Below are 17,883 nucleotides of genomic sequence, written 5' to 3'. Positions count from 1 at the left end.
ATTAAATGCAACACAAGGCGATACTTTGGATACAAGATTCAATAATTACAATGAATAGTATTTTACTGTAGACTTTTCAAAATAGAAAACGAGACTCTGACAATGTTTTTTTCACAAGATCTTGATTTAAAATTTTAAATCTAAAATCAATACATAAATATAAATGAGAGTTAAAACCATTTGAGTTTTTTTTTTAAATATTTTTGATGTATGGTAAATAAAATTATTATCTCTTATTCAGAGCGTAATTTCAATTGTCTTTGGCGAATTGACAAATAAAAAGTGGAATTATTATTTACCGTAAAAATAAAAATCAGAATGATATTGATGATTCTGATAAGAAAATGAACGACACTGCTTACATAGTTTGTTTTAAGAGATGAGTTTGAGATCTTTTCAGTGACGCAATGTGGATTTGAATACAAGACTTTAATAGGAAATATCCTTACGCCTAAGTCCATTGAATAAATGCAGAGATAAAATACTTATTCTAGAGATATTTAGACATGAGAGTACCTACGTACTGTAGTCGTATAATATAGTATATTATTACTTAGTACACACATTTAAAAGCACATAAATAATTCTTCAAATGAATTGCTTAAAGAATATAATGACGATGTTTTACTATTTTTTCTAAAAACTTACTTCGTAGATGTGATATAATGTCTTGATATTTCATTCTTAAAAAAATAAATGGGTTTTATATTTTCAAATCAAATGAAATCAACTATTAGTTCTTCTAATTATTACATTACACATTCTCTTTCCCTTTCACAAAAGAAATCAATAAATGGCAAATTAGTTTATAAAATGGCAATTGTAATAATGATTCGTCAAATGTTTTAACAAAATTAGCCGAGAATTCAATTTTGAGGAAATGACGAGTCAAGATTCATTATTATTGTGACATTCAATATTTTAACATAGGATTACGGGAGTAAACTTATAATTACAGCTAAATAAACTATCCCATGGAGAAAAATAATAATTTGGCATTAGTTTCAAAACTAATTAACATTGAAAAACATAATACATATTAATATGTCGAATGATAAAACAAACTAACGCTAAATAATCACAATTGAATATATCAACATAATTAGGACTGCGCCCGATGCCGACGAGATTTGGATTATCGTGTCTATATGAAAATATTCATTATTTTTATAAAAATGAGCAAAATATAGCCCAGTCAATATTGGGGGAGGGGTTTGAAATGAGCGTAATGATGATCCTTATAATTTGAGTTAATCGTTGCACATTGCAGCAGACCGCCTTGTCACGGGAGGGCTTAAGATCTCTCATTGCTGAAAAAAGAACAATTAATCATTACACACTTGTACCGAGAGAAACACTAGTTTGTTTAAGAATATTTTTAAATAGAGCGAATAGGTGAATGCATTTTTTTTCAGTTTAGTGACACATAGTGGCATTTATTTGTATTTTTTTTAAATGGACAAACTCGCGGTTAGGTATATTTTTATAGTAGTAATTCTTTAGAGAAGCCCTTAAGCTCTACTGTGTAGAACAAAAGCGTTCCGAAATTTTGGTTCAGTTTAAGTTTGGTTTTTAGTTTAAAAACAAACGTGTAATGGACGGTTTCGGTTTGCGCTCGCAATTCTCAACCCAAGTACACCTATAGCCCGTTGTATTGCTGTAATCTGTAGCTAACTTCGTGGTCAATAATAATATGATGGTTTACTCTATATGGGCGACTCTATTAAGTTATTACTCTAAGGGTATATTATATAGATTCCACTAACTATATACATATACTGTAACACAAATTGTAATTATTATGAAGTGGTACGCTATTACATAAAGTGAATATTAAAAAGCTTAGACTATTTACTATTTGATCAAATAGGTGCTCTTTTACAGCCCTTTTTAATAATGCTATGTTTGATAACTTGTGGTAAATTTTTTTTGCACCACAACAGGCCAGGATGCCCAGTAGGGATATATCACATGCTACGAATACCGATAAAAATATATGAAATGGATTTAAAATAATTAATTGTATTTCCAAAATCAATATGGATATTGTGGAGAAATGTTTTCATATTTAACTTTAAAAAAAAAATTGGAAAAAACATGTCATTAGAAAAACGCGACATGTTTGGCGTTGATAGTTGTGACGTCAAGATTTGTGACGATGTTCCATAAAAAATTGAATAACCATTCCTAACCAGGAACAAAGTTGGAAATAAACATGAATCGTGACATATACCAATGGCCAATACAATTACCGTTTTTGAGGGAATTCCAAATTTAAAAATACTTTTAAGATGCTACTAATAATTAGTCAAAATTTTATTTTTTACTGGACAGTATTTCATAGACCTTTATTACTTTGAAAATGTAAATAAAAGGTGATATTTCCCTATTTACAGTGCAGAACCACCCAGTTTTAGTCATACAATATTTTTTATTTATTATTTTAATAAATCCGTATGAGTAAAGTAAGAAATCTTATAAAGTCTAGTCATGTTGTTTCATCTGACTAGTGCAGTCATCATGTGCTTTTTCAGGTTGATTTTAAATTTGTCTCCAGTGTAATTTTGCAAGTGGTAAGGTGAGTCTCAAGTCCATGAGTAGTATTTTTGATTGCCAATATTTAACTGACGATATTTGTTATCGTCGTGACAGTAACCTCGCTATTTTGTTTCAAAAGGAAATGCCCCTCACAGGGGTAGGATCAACCAGCTTCACACCTCGGGGGCAAGAAAGAAGGGACAGATAAGCACTCACTGTGGTCCCGGGTAGTAGTACGGGGGGGGGCGCTCGTACTCAGCGGGCCCGTGGTAGCGCGGGGGCCCACCCGCCGGGTAGTCTTCCCAGTGCCTGCCAACAGGAACAATGCACATTACTCTCTTGCAGCCAATACTGAACTTATTAGCTGGTGTAAATGAGGCGTGTTACAACAGAGACGGCACTCTCCACTATTTTTACTTTTGTGAATTATCGTCTCATTCAACACCCGTTGAATCATTTTTGTTCTTTTTACCGGATGCCGAAAAAAACTGCTTATTTTATTAAAAGCTCAAGTAAATTAAGCTTTAAATGTAAAACAATGAAATGTTTATCCGTAAACTGTCACCTATCAACATTCATAAGAAAATCGCTTTTCTTGCATACATCGTAGACTTTTGTTACCAAGAATTGAAGGTGTTCTTTGCTGCTATCAAAAAGCACAGCATCATCCGCATACAGAAGACCGTTAACAGTTATACCACTCATTTTTGCTCCCATTCTTAAATCTTTCAGTTCTTTCATACAGTTATCGATGTATATGTTGAACAACCATGGTGACATTACACATTCCTTCTTATGGAATTTTAAACCACGATGTGAATGACCCATTCACCTTCACACATGCTGTGCTGTCCTTGTACAGAGACGCAATAGCCCTTGTCAGGTTACCATTCACTCCATACTCCGATAAAACCTTCCACAATTTCAATCAATGATATCAAAATCATAATGATGATAATCGAACAATGTTATCAAAATCATAACGATGATAATACAATAAATAAAAAAATAATAAACCACTGAACATCCTCATTCAATAAAATAAGCAGTTTTTTCGTCGTCCCGGAAAAAGAAGAAAAATTACTTAGGCGGTGATATAACCTAAGCGATAATATGCAATAAATGTTTTTTTAGTACTTTACCCAGACTGCAAGGATAATTTGTTATTTTAGTTCATTATTGCTGCCAGGGGTTACTTTCCATGTATATTTTACCGCAATTAATCGATAATTTTTTTTTTTTTTTTTAATGAATAGATGGTTTTAGTGTTTGTTCCGTAACCTAAAGAAGGCACTAAATACATTAAATCAAAATAGGGAAATATCATGTACTACGAAAACCGATAAAAATATACAAAATGGATTTAGAATAATAAATTGTATTTTCAAAATCAATATGGATATTGTGGAGAAATGTTTTCATACATGACTTTAAAAAAGACATATAAAATAATGTCAAAAAATATGTCACTAGAAAAACGCGACATGTTTGGCATTGATAGATAGATGTGACGTCAAGATTCATGACGATGTCTGACTAACTTGCAAAACTCCAATCTCCAAAAATAGAAATTTTACAGGAGGGTGAAAAAACAGTATAATTTTTTGAAATTATAGTTTAGTTAGTAAGTTAGTCAGACGATATGGTTTGGAACAAAGTTGATAGTGAACATGAATTGTGACATATTAGGGGCGTGGCCAAGGCATTTATTTTTTTATTTAAGAAGGTAAACATGAACAGAAAATATAAAAGGAAAAATAACGAAACCCACTAAACCGCGAAACCGGCTTGTCAGCAGATGTCCGTTTTTGAAAATACGCTACTAATAATTAGCAGAATTTCATTTTGTTACTGGACAGTATTTTATAGACCCTTATTACTTTAAAGATGTAATTTTAAAAAACGTGATATTTCCCTATTGTATGAGATACTGCCATGCCATTTATGCTCCGAAACCTTTGATGTCGTCAACAGTATTTTTGTTTCTCTAATTATCGCCATATCTAACTCGTTTCAGACCGACGGTGGAGACTGCCTCTTTGTTACAACACGCCTCGAATATACATAATGGGCTGAACCGTGTTAGATGAAGACTAAATATAGAATATACAAGAAAATGAATCCTAAGAAATGTTTCTTATATGTATGTAGAATCTCTGAACATACTAAATATTTAGAAATATATAATAATATTGTGAATTTTTGTATTGCTGAAAATTCCACAGATTCCTATGAAAAAAATTATTTAACATATCAATGAAACATCTAGCATCCCTGGGTTCCAATATTATGTGGATTTCTATTTTTGAATATTTTTTTATACTGAAAAATATTTTTTTAATTGGCAATAATTTTAAAGAACTCTCTAGTGCGGGGTTTCCCAAACTATGTTCCGCGGAACACTAACAGAGCCTGAATAGGTATTCTGCAAAAAAAAAGTACAGTCGAACCTAGATACAAGAGAGTCCAAAGGACTGGGAACTTTTCTCTTATAAAGAGAAATACTTGGTTCTTATTATTATTACTCAAATATTTAAATTTTCAGACCATTTCCTAAAAGTCGTAAATAACTTGTGCTGGAAAAATGGAAATCAAGCTGTAGTAGAGTGGGATTTGAACCTCGGACCTATGGCTCGTGATTCCATACCGCAGGACCACAACCTGGTTTGAATATCCATGCTTTTTTTTACAGAGGTCTACAAACATAACCGGGCTTTATATTCCTATTATGTATGTACTAATATGGACAGGAGGTACAAAAAAGTATACGACATATATATGTATAAGTTAAGTGCACGTGCACAAGCAGTGACACTGCGGCTACATCTACAAACCAAACGCTCTTTTAAAGGTCAAGGTTTCGACTCTCTCTTATATAGAGGTCAGTTCAGATACAACGACTCTCTTTTACATAGATTTTCAGGGGTAAAATGATGGGACCTTAAGCCAGCTATCGTTTAAAGAGGCTTCTCTTAAGTCCAGGTCTCTTATATGCATGTTCGACAAAACTAGTAAGGACGATTCCTGAGTTCGGAATCCATTTTCCGTGACAGATAAAGTAGGCTTCAGTGCAAGTGATTTTGTTTCCATTTTCTATAACTTATTTATGCGAAGTGGGATTTTCTAATTACGATGCAAAAAGTCAGAGTGCAGAAACAGGCTCGATGCCACAACAGATAAATGTAAGAATTCTACTCACCAAGTGCCTGATATCAAAAAGATTTGCAATTCAAGAACTCAAAATCATTTGAGTCATCGAGAGTTTTATTCACTCAGATTTTTATGTGAATTGTTATAATTACTAAATAACATTTTTATTTTTACTATGTAACTACTAAATACGACAAGTGTTCCATTAAAATTTTCAGATTTGCGAAGCATTCTGCTGTTGCAAAATTTTGGGAAACCTTGCTCTAGAGTATTCTTTATCAAAAGCGACCCAGCATTATTTCGTCAGATTTGAATGGTTATGTTCCTGTCGAAAATCCTTGAGTGTAAATTACTCAAAATGGCGTCCAGTTATGCAACCTTTTCGCATTTATTCACTAGTTTTATTTCAAGGAATACATTGTTAAAAAACATTCAAGTAGATAAATCTATGAAAGATAAATCATGATAAAATAATTATGCATCAATAGTTTATTAATTTTGTAAATTAAAAAAAAACATTTTTGATTGTTACGGCTTATATTTACCACACTTATTCATCAAGAAAAAAATAGTTTTTTCCAGTGACAAGGGTTGTCTCAGGTGTCGAGAGGATAAACTGTTTTAAATACCAGACAATTTACTTTTGCGTTACAATTTACAAGTTAATATGTTTAATTTCAAAATAAAAAAAAACATTTTGTATGTCATCGGGAATTGAACTTGGAACCCCCCCATGCGCGAGACAAGCGAGTGTCTTTAGGCCGTATTGCACGGATCAGAAAACTGAAAAATAAATATTGGTATGAAATCTGAACTGAATTCTGAGCGAGAAATCATGTAGCTACATTATAGTGTGAATGAGAAAGATCAGTGCTATGAAAAAATTTTATGTTAAAAAAAATATTTCTTACAAGCGGTAAAAATTAAAGCATTTAATTGTATGGCCAAGTTCCTCAAAAAAAGAAACTACTTTGAAATGTCAATGGTTCTTGTGAAAAATGACCGATCAATTTGCGTTGTTATGTGTATGATAGATTTCCAGTTTCCGGATAGCCATTTCAACGTTTAGTGTATTAGTGTATTTTAACAGCTACATACTACTTTTGAATGTCAGCAAAACTCACCGAAGTCAACTCGTGACGTTACGGGCGGAGTAATTTCAAAATTACATCATCATTCCTTTTCCGCACCTAATGGCGCATAGGGCACTGTATTGGTACGCCGATCGCAGCATATCTCGATCAATTTTGTTAAATGAAGGTGAGGTGATCAGTCTTACGCTTCAGGTACCGTCCATGTCGGGAATCGAACCCGAGACCTTATGCATGATAAGCAAACGCACTGACCACACCACGAGGCCGACAACGATATAAAGAACATATTTCTAAAATTTTTTGGATTAGTTTATAAAAAAATTAAATAAAAAAAATAGAAAATAAAACACTAATCTTCCTCATTAATGTGAAAATTTAGCAATTATTTATGTTGAATTAAATAAAAATGAAACTAAACCGAGAAGTTTTATTAATAATTTTATCTCAATCATTAACTATGGAGTTTTATCAAGAAATATCCACAAAAAACGTTAATTTATGTTTTTAAAGCTACTCGGCTGCAAGATAATTTCAACAGGTATTTATTATGGGCGATACACTCCATAATACTGTTAGTGCGTGACGTTTATTCACATTGGTTAGCAAACACGTCCTTCCTTATCAGCGCAACCTCATTATCTCTCTCCGCCAGTGGCGAATGGTGATTTTATTGACAGGTAAGCTATAAAAAAATATCATATATTTGTACCTACATAGAAGGCACATAATATAATGTAAGTAATATGTACTATAAATTGATATTTTTCTGTGGTTCTGTGTGATACAACAACTCTCATCCATGAAATCAACTCAAACGATGTAACCTCGTGATATATTATATTTTATAGATATATTATCCATTACTCTAATATATAATTCATTAAAAAATAAATATAAAATACCACTATGAATTCAGTCGATATTAGGTATTCAATTGAAATGTCAACTGGCCGCATTGTTCTAGTAATTAATAGTGCTAAAAATGGCCGCGTGGAGCACTATATGTCCTGCAATATGACGCATGAAAGTAATTATGGTCTTATGTCAAAAGTACCATCTCAAAGAAAAATAGACCTTAAGAAACAACATTTGAAATACTGTTTTCCAAATCAAGAATCTTTAAATAATTTGTGAAATCTTCATGTTCAATCCAGGAGAAAAAACCCGCACTGGGGTTATACATTCAAGATATAGTATACTTATTTGTATGAAAAAATAAGCTGGAATAATCAGCTAGTTTCATGGCTCACCGCAGGCGCTGGAAGCGCTTTATTAAAATTTATATTTGAAATGATGAAATTTGGAAACGCTTTAAAATAAATGTTAATTATTTATTTGTTTTTCTGTAAATCAAGTTACAATAAAACATTATTATGGTTAGTCAAATAAAATGGTAAGCTGCGCATAATCGCTTCTATACACGGTTCGCCCCTGCTCTCCGCCTCCCCACACGCATTCTGCTTGCCCATCCATCACCCCTCGCACTCCATGCAAAATTTTGCTGTGCAGCAACAATGGTGAAGTGCAGCAATGCCGTAGAGCGGCTTGACAAAAAATATTATTTCAAGATTTGACAAATTTTCTGATCCGTATAATACAGCTTCTAATCCGCCTAATGCCAGTCTAGAGACTACACCGGGGGGCCGCCAGCGATCTATCTCTATTTACGGTCTGGCGAGCTACAAGGTCGCCCTGCTCGGTCAGTAATCTTACTTGGGTGCCATGTCGGTGTACCTGGCTGGGTGCGCGGAGTCGCCGGGGGCGATGGGCGTGTCCCCCGCGGGGCCGGAGCGCGGCCGCGCGCCCCCGCCGCCCCCCGCGCCGCGCCGCCGTCCCGGCGCCTTCTCGCCGTGCCCCGAACTGCAAACACAACACGTATGTCAAAGTCAATCATCATCATCATCACCATCACCCGTTCCCCACACCTAGTGGTGCATGGGGCACTGCATTGGTGAACCAAATGCAGCATAGTTCGATCATCTGTTACATGAAGGTATGGTGATCAGTTTTACACTTTAGGTGCCAAGAAATATGAAATATTGCTACAATATTTTGAGTTTGTCCAAATTTTTGTATACAAGGACTGGATTCAACTCCCTAGGAAGCTGTTAATATCAACATATTACAACTGAAGAGATGAAGAACATTATAGAAGTCTAGGCATCTACATGTAGATGCCATGGCTTATGACCTGTCATTGGCTGGTTTAAGTGTCCACTTTACACACTGTTTAACATTCACCATTCTGCCCATATTTGAAAATCTATATTCCTTCAATTCTTTCATCTGTTGATATTTTTGTCTACAAAAATTTGGACGAACTCAAAATATTGTTGATAAATCCACCTGGTCCATGAAGAAGTATAAAAATTGAAAAACAAAAATTTCAGGCGTTGCCTAGTATGTAGGTGAGATAATTAAATCAAATTAATATTACTGCATAAATAAAGGTTTAAGCTCTTTAACTTGGAAAACACCAACAGATGAAAGAATTAAAAGAATATAGGTCTTCAAATATGGGCAGAATGGTGAATGTTACATAGTGTGTAAAGTGGCCACTTAAACCCGCCAATGACAGGTCATGAGCCCTGTAGATGCCTAGACTTCTATATTATCTTCTCTAAAATGTTCTTCATCTCTGTTGTAATATGTTAATTGAAATATTGCAGTCAAAAACCACATACTAAATAAATATTTCACGTTGACTTTGCGGGGAATCGAACCCAAGAATTTATGCATGGTACGCAAACACCTCTACACCACAAAGCAGGCAAAATTTACCATACAACGCTATGTTTAGCTATTATTTCATTGTCCCTAAGAAAAATATCATCCATTTCATCATTCGCACCAAATATTTGATTTTAAAGCCATTTCCAACAGGTCGGAAATAGCTGATTGAAAATGGGGAATTAAGAGATGAATTTACATTTGTCTGGAAAATAAACATTTTAATTTTTAGGTTAAAAATTAGTTTAATCTATGAGTCTGTAGTCTACTCAAATATTCTACGGGTGTTTTTATGATAGAAAAATGGTTAACTCAAATCAAAATATTTTAAAAACTAAATTTATGAGGTAACTTGTCGGGACATTCCAAGGGAAATGGAGTTTCAAAGTTGAAATTTCACAATGACAATAGTAGGCACAACATGTTTTCATAAACGAGGAAAAATAAATTTAGTGAAGAAAAATGTGAAAAAGGAACAATAAATAAAATTTTCAAAGCCACAAAATACAGTAAAAATCACAAGAAAATTGGATATTGGGGATTAAAAAAACGTTATTAAAATTCGTAAACTGGGTATTAATTAGGTCAGTAGGTAGAAAATAAAATATAATATTACATTAAGTAGATAATATAATTAGAAACTTGACACAAAAAGGATTCGTCAACACAAGTTTAAAAATTCCATAGAAATAAGAATATATGCAATTTTTTCTTCATTACTCTCTGCTGATGTTTTACACTTTTTTAGTAAAAAAATCAAATCGGGAACTTATCAGATAAGTAATAAGCCAAACCACTTTGTGAAGCGCAGTCTGAGAAAAAAAAATGGCGCTAAAGGATAATTTAAAAAATACACCAAAATAAACACAAGCACAGAAAGCATGCGGACACATAAAGCCAACATTGACAAGCCGTCAAAAGTAATGGAGTAAATACCCGCATAGTCACTTCTTATTCTGCGCAAGGATATTGCATCATCATTCTGCTCATTGTAGATTTACCGCCAGTATTTTATTGTTATTTATGCTTATCTTAACCAACTGCGATATGTAAGATTATGATATATTTCGAGTATCGATTAACAATATACAGACATACAGGTCTGTTTGCGAGTAATGCTGCCCTCCGGAAGCACGTCTTGAGATCCGATGAATATAGCACATACATGAGATAGCACATACATGAGATAGCACATTACATATTGCACGAGTACATTTTATTTTAGACGGTTAATAATACTTATAATTATTATTAGTAGCTGCCGAGTGAGATAAAGACGCTTCGGCTTACGAGTAAAAATATCTTACAGGAATCATTCATTGGTCTGGGGTTTTATTTTTGGTTGGGTTCTTGGTCGGAATCTTTCCCCGTCTGTTTATTATCTACCTTAACTCTATCAGACTGTGATTTGACGGGAGTGCTTTTAGAGGAGCCTCCGTCGCTCGGTCCGATAACCGTCTGTCTGACCACATTGACTGTGGGAAGACTTTCAATTCTATTTCAACTTTAGAAACGCCTTCGTCGAATTCCTCTCGGGGTTCGATAGTCTCCACGGCTTTATCATTAATTACGACTCCTTTGGTTTGCTTTTTCTTGGAATCGCTGGATCTAATGGAGCTGGGAGACTGCTTTTCGATACTCTTTTTAACATCCAAGTTTTCTTTGAACGGTTTGTCGACGAGTTTGGTTTCTACGATGTTTTTAGCGGAGTCTAAAACGGAATCGACTATACATACGGCGGTCTCTCGAGCTATGACTTTATCATTGTCATCGGCTTTTTTCTGCTTATCGAAAGTGTCTTTAGTCGGTTCGGTAGCATTTTTCATCGCATCCTTTTCGGGTACAATAGCCATGTAACATTCATCCTTGGAAGAGTATTTGGTTCCTATGGGAAGTGTTCTGTCATCTATTTTGCTCTCGAACTCGCTGGAGTAAGAGGATTTGAAGGAGAATTTTATCGGACGACCGAAGCTAGTTCTGGGAGACTTGGATACTTCCGATGGCTGTTTGAACTTTGCCATATCGACAGTCAAAGTTTGCCCGCGCTTCGCTTCGAAATCCCTTATTTTATCTTCTATATTAGACGAATTCCTTTGAAGATCTCCTCCTTTTCTACATTCAAGAGGACAAAATATTTTATTAAACATTGAAATGTTATATTATATAATCAGATTCATAATATCTTGTATAAATATATAATATATCGGACTGCAATTTAGGATAACATTTACTCCATTACTTTTGCGGAATATGTGCACTGTGTTTTATCTTTTATTTACCTATCCCATTATGAAGCAATCGTTAATATAAAACCAATATATATAAATATGCTTTAAAAAAAAACATTATATTTATTTTAACGCAATATCAAAAACTCCGTTAAAACTTGACATATTTTGGACAACTTTATTCAAATGTACCTGTGAAAAAGAAAAAGACAATAGGAAATGGAAAATAGATAACATCACAGTTTGATTTCACCCATTAAATTTTTAAAAACATTATAAATAATAGTAAAAAATCAAGGGAAATAAAAACAAGAAATTAAAATAAAAAGAGAAGAAACAAACTAGACACTACGGAGTGGAGCACCTACAGTCTAATCTAGAGCTACGGAATTGTAACGAGGAAGATAGAGCATGCCATGCAGTCGGTAATCGGTTAGTAGAGTGAGACAGAGCCGCGGCAGAAGGAGCAAGGTGATGGTAGATATTGGTACTTACTTTGCCAGCGGAATGTTATCGCGCTCCGCGTATTCACCATAAAAATACTCGCTGTAAAACAAACACAACCGCCCATCATTAGACACAGTACCAGGTTCGCACTGAACACCACACACCGCAGTCAGCAGAACACATTTTACAAACTAATGCCATCGTTTCTGTTGCGAAGCAAACCAACATGGACAATGAAAGTTAAAAAACACATATCGCACATCCGATAAAATAGAGTAGTAACTCAAAAAAGAATATCCAGGAGAATTTCCAGTGAGTTTTTATGTGTTTTAGTTTTTATTGACCTTTTAAAGCAATTTCGATGTGTCATATATATTTAGATTTGTCTTAAAAAATTCTTTAGCATTTTTTAAAAGAAAATCTCGATTACCATAAATAAAATAGTTAAAATATGACACTGTTTAAGAACGGATAATGGTAAGTGTGTCACAAAGCTAAAATGAAGGTAATTTTTTAGCTTACGGGAGTTTTTTATAATTTATACTGTATACTTAACTAAAAATCCGAGTAATCAATTTTGAGTTTTGACTCTATCGGATGTGCGGTATAATGCATACATTATTGCAGTTGAAGATTTGATTGAATATCTTAAATCATCATCATTCCCTTTCCGGGCACTGCATTGGTACACCAATCGCAGCGTATCTTGATGAATTCTGTTACATGAAGGTAAGACGATCAGTCTTACACTCCAGGTACCAGTCCAGGGACTACGAAATATTCTAGTGAAAAACCATCCATGTCGGGAATCGAGCCCGAGACCTCTTACATGGTAGGCAAACACGCTGACCACTAAACCACGAGGCTGATAAGATATCGGTTTAAGATAAAGCAATTGTAAAAACTTCACAAAATAATGATGGAAAACTGATATGTATAAATAATTAATTAATATTTTTTTAATGAATTTAAATTACACGAGTATGTCCAATCATTTATTTATTTATTTATTTAACTTTTTGTACATAATGTTATTTGTACATTGGCGGGCTTATTGCCAAATGGCAATTTCTTCCAACCAACCAATCACCACAATTAAATGATTTATTTGAACTAGATAAGTCGCAGTAAGAAGAAAAAGCTTAGGGCCTATGTATACACACTACAGTGAATTAATTTATTGGATCATAACATAAACTGTGTGTGTAATCAATATTAGGATCCTATGTCAACATTTGTTTTAAATTTCAACCTGCAGGGAAATTTAAAAATTAATTCTTATCTTAAAATGAAATTAATTTCTAAATGGTTTTAGAATACAAGTGAAAATGGTATATTTGCATAAATATCAGAACAAAATAACCTTTTTATAATAAAATCTGTAGTTAAAGGCCTGATGATGTGTGGGTTATTTTTCTTCTTCATATTATCGTACTGGAAAAATGTGTTCTGCTGCACTCAAAAATACAAAAATAATATAAAATGCATACCAACTGATAGATAAAATAATGAACACGTACAAAAGGCATAGCAATGATTATTTAAAGCGACAATATCAAAACATTACATAATGTCAATCTGATACAAAACAAAAGAATAGAAAAACATTCCAAATGTATATTTAATAGTATGGTTATATATGGATGCAGTAGACATATACATGAGATATTGATAATAATAATATTGTGGAATACGTACACAGATTCAAACTTAATTCGCCTACAATGATTTTAGCCGAAAGAGACCGGGAGTAAATGATTTGAACTGAGGAAAGCACTAGAGTGATGAAATGAATAACTGCAGAAAAATTATAAAAACAGTCATAATTGGGAATTATTATGATTTCATTGAAAATATTTTGTATTTTTTCAATCAATAACACAGTGTGTTTTTTTTATTGAATTAAAAAAAAAACATGTTTTCATGATTTTATGTAGGTACTTTACCTTAAAAACACGAGAATAAAAATTTGTATTTGCATAAAATGCATACAATATATTTTTCCGTAAATATTGGGAAATTTTGTTTATATGGTATCACTTTTTTTAGTATGGCACCACAAAATTTCAACTGTCATTTACATCCCGGCAAAACCGTTTCACTTTTATGATAACTGATAACTGTTCAAACAACCTTCTTTCCAAATTATGTTTATAACTTCAAATAATATTGCTATAGCCAAATTTTTAAACTTTCTGCATCGTAATCTATTGATGTAATGACTTGATTCTTCATGTGTCAACCGCGTGTCACAATTTAGTAAAATGTCAAAATTAGACACTTACAAAATGGTCAATTACACTGAACCTACTTTGAATTTAGTTTGAGACAACAATTTAAAGATTTTTTATTTATCTTGATTTTTTTCACCATTTTGGGTAAACGCGGCGGCGCGCGCGGGAAAACGTAAAATTGAGGAACATAAACCGAGGTTTTACTGTAATTGATTGATAAAATATTGTGTGAATCTTATCCAATTTAATTTAAGACCAGTTTTGCTTTACTGATAATTCAAATATAAGATAAAAAAGTCTATAATTAATGTGAAAAATATGTTTATGAAATCGATAATAAAAAAAGATAGATAAGTTCCACACCAGCTAGAGATAGAATTAAACTAGATTGCTTAGTTTATATCCACGGATATTAAATTGATTCAACTAAATTCAGTAAATATGAATTATACAAATTGAGCCCGGGATTGAAAGTTTGAATACTTCACAATGTGTCCTAATCTCAAGAAGATCTGTGAAACTGTTGATGTAATCCATTTAATATTTTCGAATAAGTCATATTAACTTCTAAAAAAAACGATTGAGGTAAATACAAAATAAAAAAAATAATGGAAAACAGGCAAAAGAAACTACTGAACACTGTGTATATTTTGGATCATATGTTTGTGTCCAAATCTTCCATGTGTGTACGAGAAGACAGGTCAATATTAGTTGGATGGATGCAATAATTGAACGTAGTTATACAGCCAGTCCACAATTTTGAAAAAATTATATATTGATGTTATCGGGCGCAGTAAGGTCAATTATGTGACCTGCTAAAAACGGCCAGGTCGCTTTCATACAAAACACTAATAATCACCTTCTGAAAATAGTGTTGGTCACAAAAATGGGATTTTTGAATTTGCAGAAAACACCCACAGCACTAGAAAAATCTCACGGTATAGATGCTGATGAGAAGATTAATGCCTCCAGAAATCTAGCTCTCTTAAATAAATTAAAGTAGATAAATAAATTAATATTTTCATTTCATTAATTAATCAACTAAAGACTATCTGTAATAAACAACATGTTTTAATACAGAATGTCACCTCATCCTCATACATTCAAAGCTTGAATTTTATGTTGTGTGGTCAGTCATACATTAAAAAAATCACCAAAATTCCTTCAACACATAATTAAATAATTTTATTAAATTAATTACGCGATTCTTTACAATTAAGTACCCTAATATAAATATAAAATAATATGTTCAATACATAATGGCTGTTTTCTGCAAAATGCACATCTTAGGTTGTGTATCAGCCATACTTTAAAAATCATTAAAACTGGTCAAATACATAATTAAATTATTTATTGCATTATAAAAATAAAAAAACTAATGCATGCATTATTTACCACTCGTCCAAGAAAAAAAATATTCCAACTTTTGTGTAGAAGATTTGACTATTCACTCTTTTCACAAAAGTGCTATTATCTCAGTTTCAGTTTTCTATTGCTGGCTGCTTTCTGCATAACTACGTTCAATTGTAAATAAGTTGTTTCTTGCGTCTTACAAAAATGAGGACATAAAAATAGTAAAAAGCGGAGAATGATTAAGATAATGACGAATTATTATTGAAGATACTCAAATTTCCTACGAAATAATAAATCAGGGTTCAAATCCAACGGCTGAATGTAAAATCAAAACTCAACTACAAAAACATCTACGCAGGTGGAGAAAAAACAAATAAAAGCTCTCATTTATAGAATATTTTATTTCCTAGTTTAACAATATATGTGTGTATGTACAATACTCTTTAAACGTAACAAGGTAACATTGCGACCGGAGCAGTTCTGTCTGTACGTAATTTGGAAATGATCAAATATTTTGTAGTTGAGTTGATTAGCTACAATCGAGCCAACGGTTTGTCCGACTGAGCAAGGAATGCATTTCTCTGAAAAAATACATTTGATTTTTAGTATCAAATCTGATTCCATACTATTACCACGACTAAACACAATCATAAATTATAATTCAAAGAAATTATCGAAAATAATTTCACAAATGCAGATTGTTCAAATTAAACAAAAATTATGTTTAAATAACAATGTTTTCTCGGGAAATAATAAGGGTTTGATATGATGTATGAGTGAATGTTATGTATATTATATGCGTGTTATGATTGTAAATAATATTTTATTTTATTTGTTTATATATACGCCCAATGGGCGTTTTTAAGGACATATTTATACATAGAAAATTATTATAAAGGAAAGTAGAAAGACGCAATGGTATATAATAGACTCGGTGGGAGTGGAAGCGGGAGAGAGGTGTAATTGAATTTGATTCAGTGATCGTTTGAAAGAAGACAACTTGTTATCGAGGAATTTAAGACTGGTATGTTTGTTGGCAGACCTAAGAATTCTGGACATGGGGGAATGAAAACCATAGTTAGTTCTATGGTTATCGGTATGAAAGAGTGAGTTTTGTCTGAGGTTTCTAGTTGGGGTATTTAATTTTATTGAGGTCAGTAGTTCAGGCGCATCAAATAGTGAGTTGAGAATTTTGAAAATAGGAGAAGAAGGTCGGATTAATTTCGACGGTCTTGAAGAGGAGATATATTTAAGCTAGTTTCTTACTCGTTACATGTATATTGGTCTCTGGATAAGCCCAAACTCCGGCCTATCTTTCTTAAAAATCAAAGTTGAACTGATTACACACCGCCGTAGAGTGAGTTGAGAATTTTAAATAGGACTAGAAGGTCGGATTTATTTCGACGGTCTTGAAGACAAATAATAAAGATTGTAGATAAATAATATATTGCTCTAGTTCAGCCATACTCAGCCTTTTTTCTTCGGACCACATACATATTGCAGTGTTGCCAACTCTAGTGATTATTCAATTTTAGGAGCAATTTACCAAATTCAATGGTAATTCTACCGATTTAAAAAAATCTTGAATAGGATATTTTTATAGGCAAAACTGTTTTGAAAAAAAAACATTTTTAGAGTAGCGCGGTAAAACCGTGGGTACCAAAAATGATTCCTAAAAAAAGCAGTTTTCAGAGTAGTATGGTAAAATCGTAGTCACTACTCCCCCTCCATGAAAATGAAAAAATCTGAAACGGTTTCTTCAATAACAGTTTTTGGCGGCGTGGCTCATCACAAGTAACAGTTTAATTATTTTTTGTAAGCTAATAAAAAATCTACCGAGATCTACAGATTTATTTTTCTGAATCTACCGATTTTTGCTTGATGGAAGTTGGCAAAGCTGTACATATGTACAATTAGCTACGCGGGCTGCAACGTAATATTTGATATGACAAAAAAAACTGTGTTGGTTGAAACCCGTTTCATTCAATATTGGGGCACTGTCTTTTTAAAAGACTTTTATTAATGATAGAATAATTTATTGCATCATTTAGCCATTTTGTGTATGAGTCCCTATTGTTTTTATGGTTTTATTTATTTCAATTTCTTTCC

At 32.9% G+C, this 17,883-nt stretch overlaps 1 protein-coding gene across 7 annotated transcripts in view; it reads right to left on the bottom strand.

Moving 5' to 3' along the window:
* Positions 1-324: 324 nt before the first annotated feature.
* The window catches only part of LOC148281617 (prominin-like protein), a 192,185-nt gene continuing 174,626 nt past the window's right edge, over positions 325-17,883 (bottom strand). Inside the window, exons 17-20 of one of the 7 annotated variants that reach the window (XM_088226445.1) lie at positions 12,236-12,286; positions 8,496-8,642; positions 2,755-2,851; positions 325-1,310 (exon numbers count right to left, since the gene is read on the bottom strand). In XM_088226445.1, coding sequence (XP_088082571.1) covers positions 2,794-2,851; positions 8,496-8,642; positions 12,236-12,286 — 256 coding nt within the window. In that variant the 3' untranslated portion in view covers positions 325-1,310; positions 2,755-2,793. Of the gene's footprint in view, positions 1,311-2,754; positions 2,852-8,495; positions 8,643-10,842; positions 11,625-12,235; positions 12,287-16,160; positions 16,356-17,883 lie in introns of those variants that run through there. The other 6 variants (XM_088226442.1, XM_088226443.1, XM_088226444.1 and 3 more) reach the window with 6 other exon arrangements.

The sequence above is a fragment of the Micrasema longulum genome, unplaced genomic scaffold (genome assembly GCF_059751315.1).
Source record: "Micrasema longulum isolate JH-2025_06_02 unplaced genomic scaffold, ASM5975131v1 h1tg000431l, whole genome shotgun sequence".
NCBI classification, from domain to species: domain Eukaryota; kingdom Metazoa; phylum Arthropoda; class Insecta; order Trichoptera; family Brachycentridae; genus Micrasema; species Micrasema longulum.
This window is presented reverse-complemented; position numbering and strand designations above follow the sequence as displayed.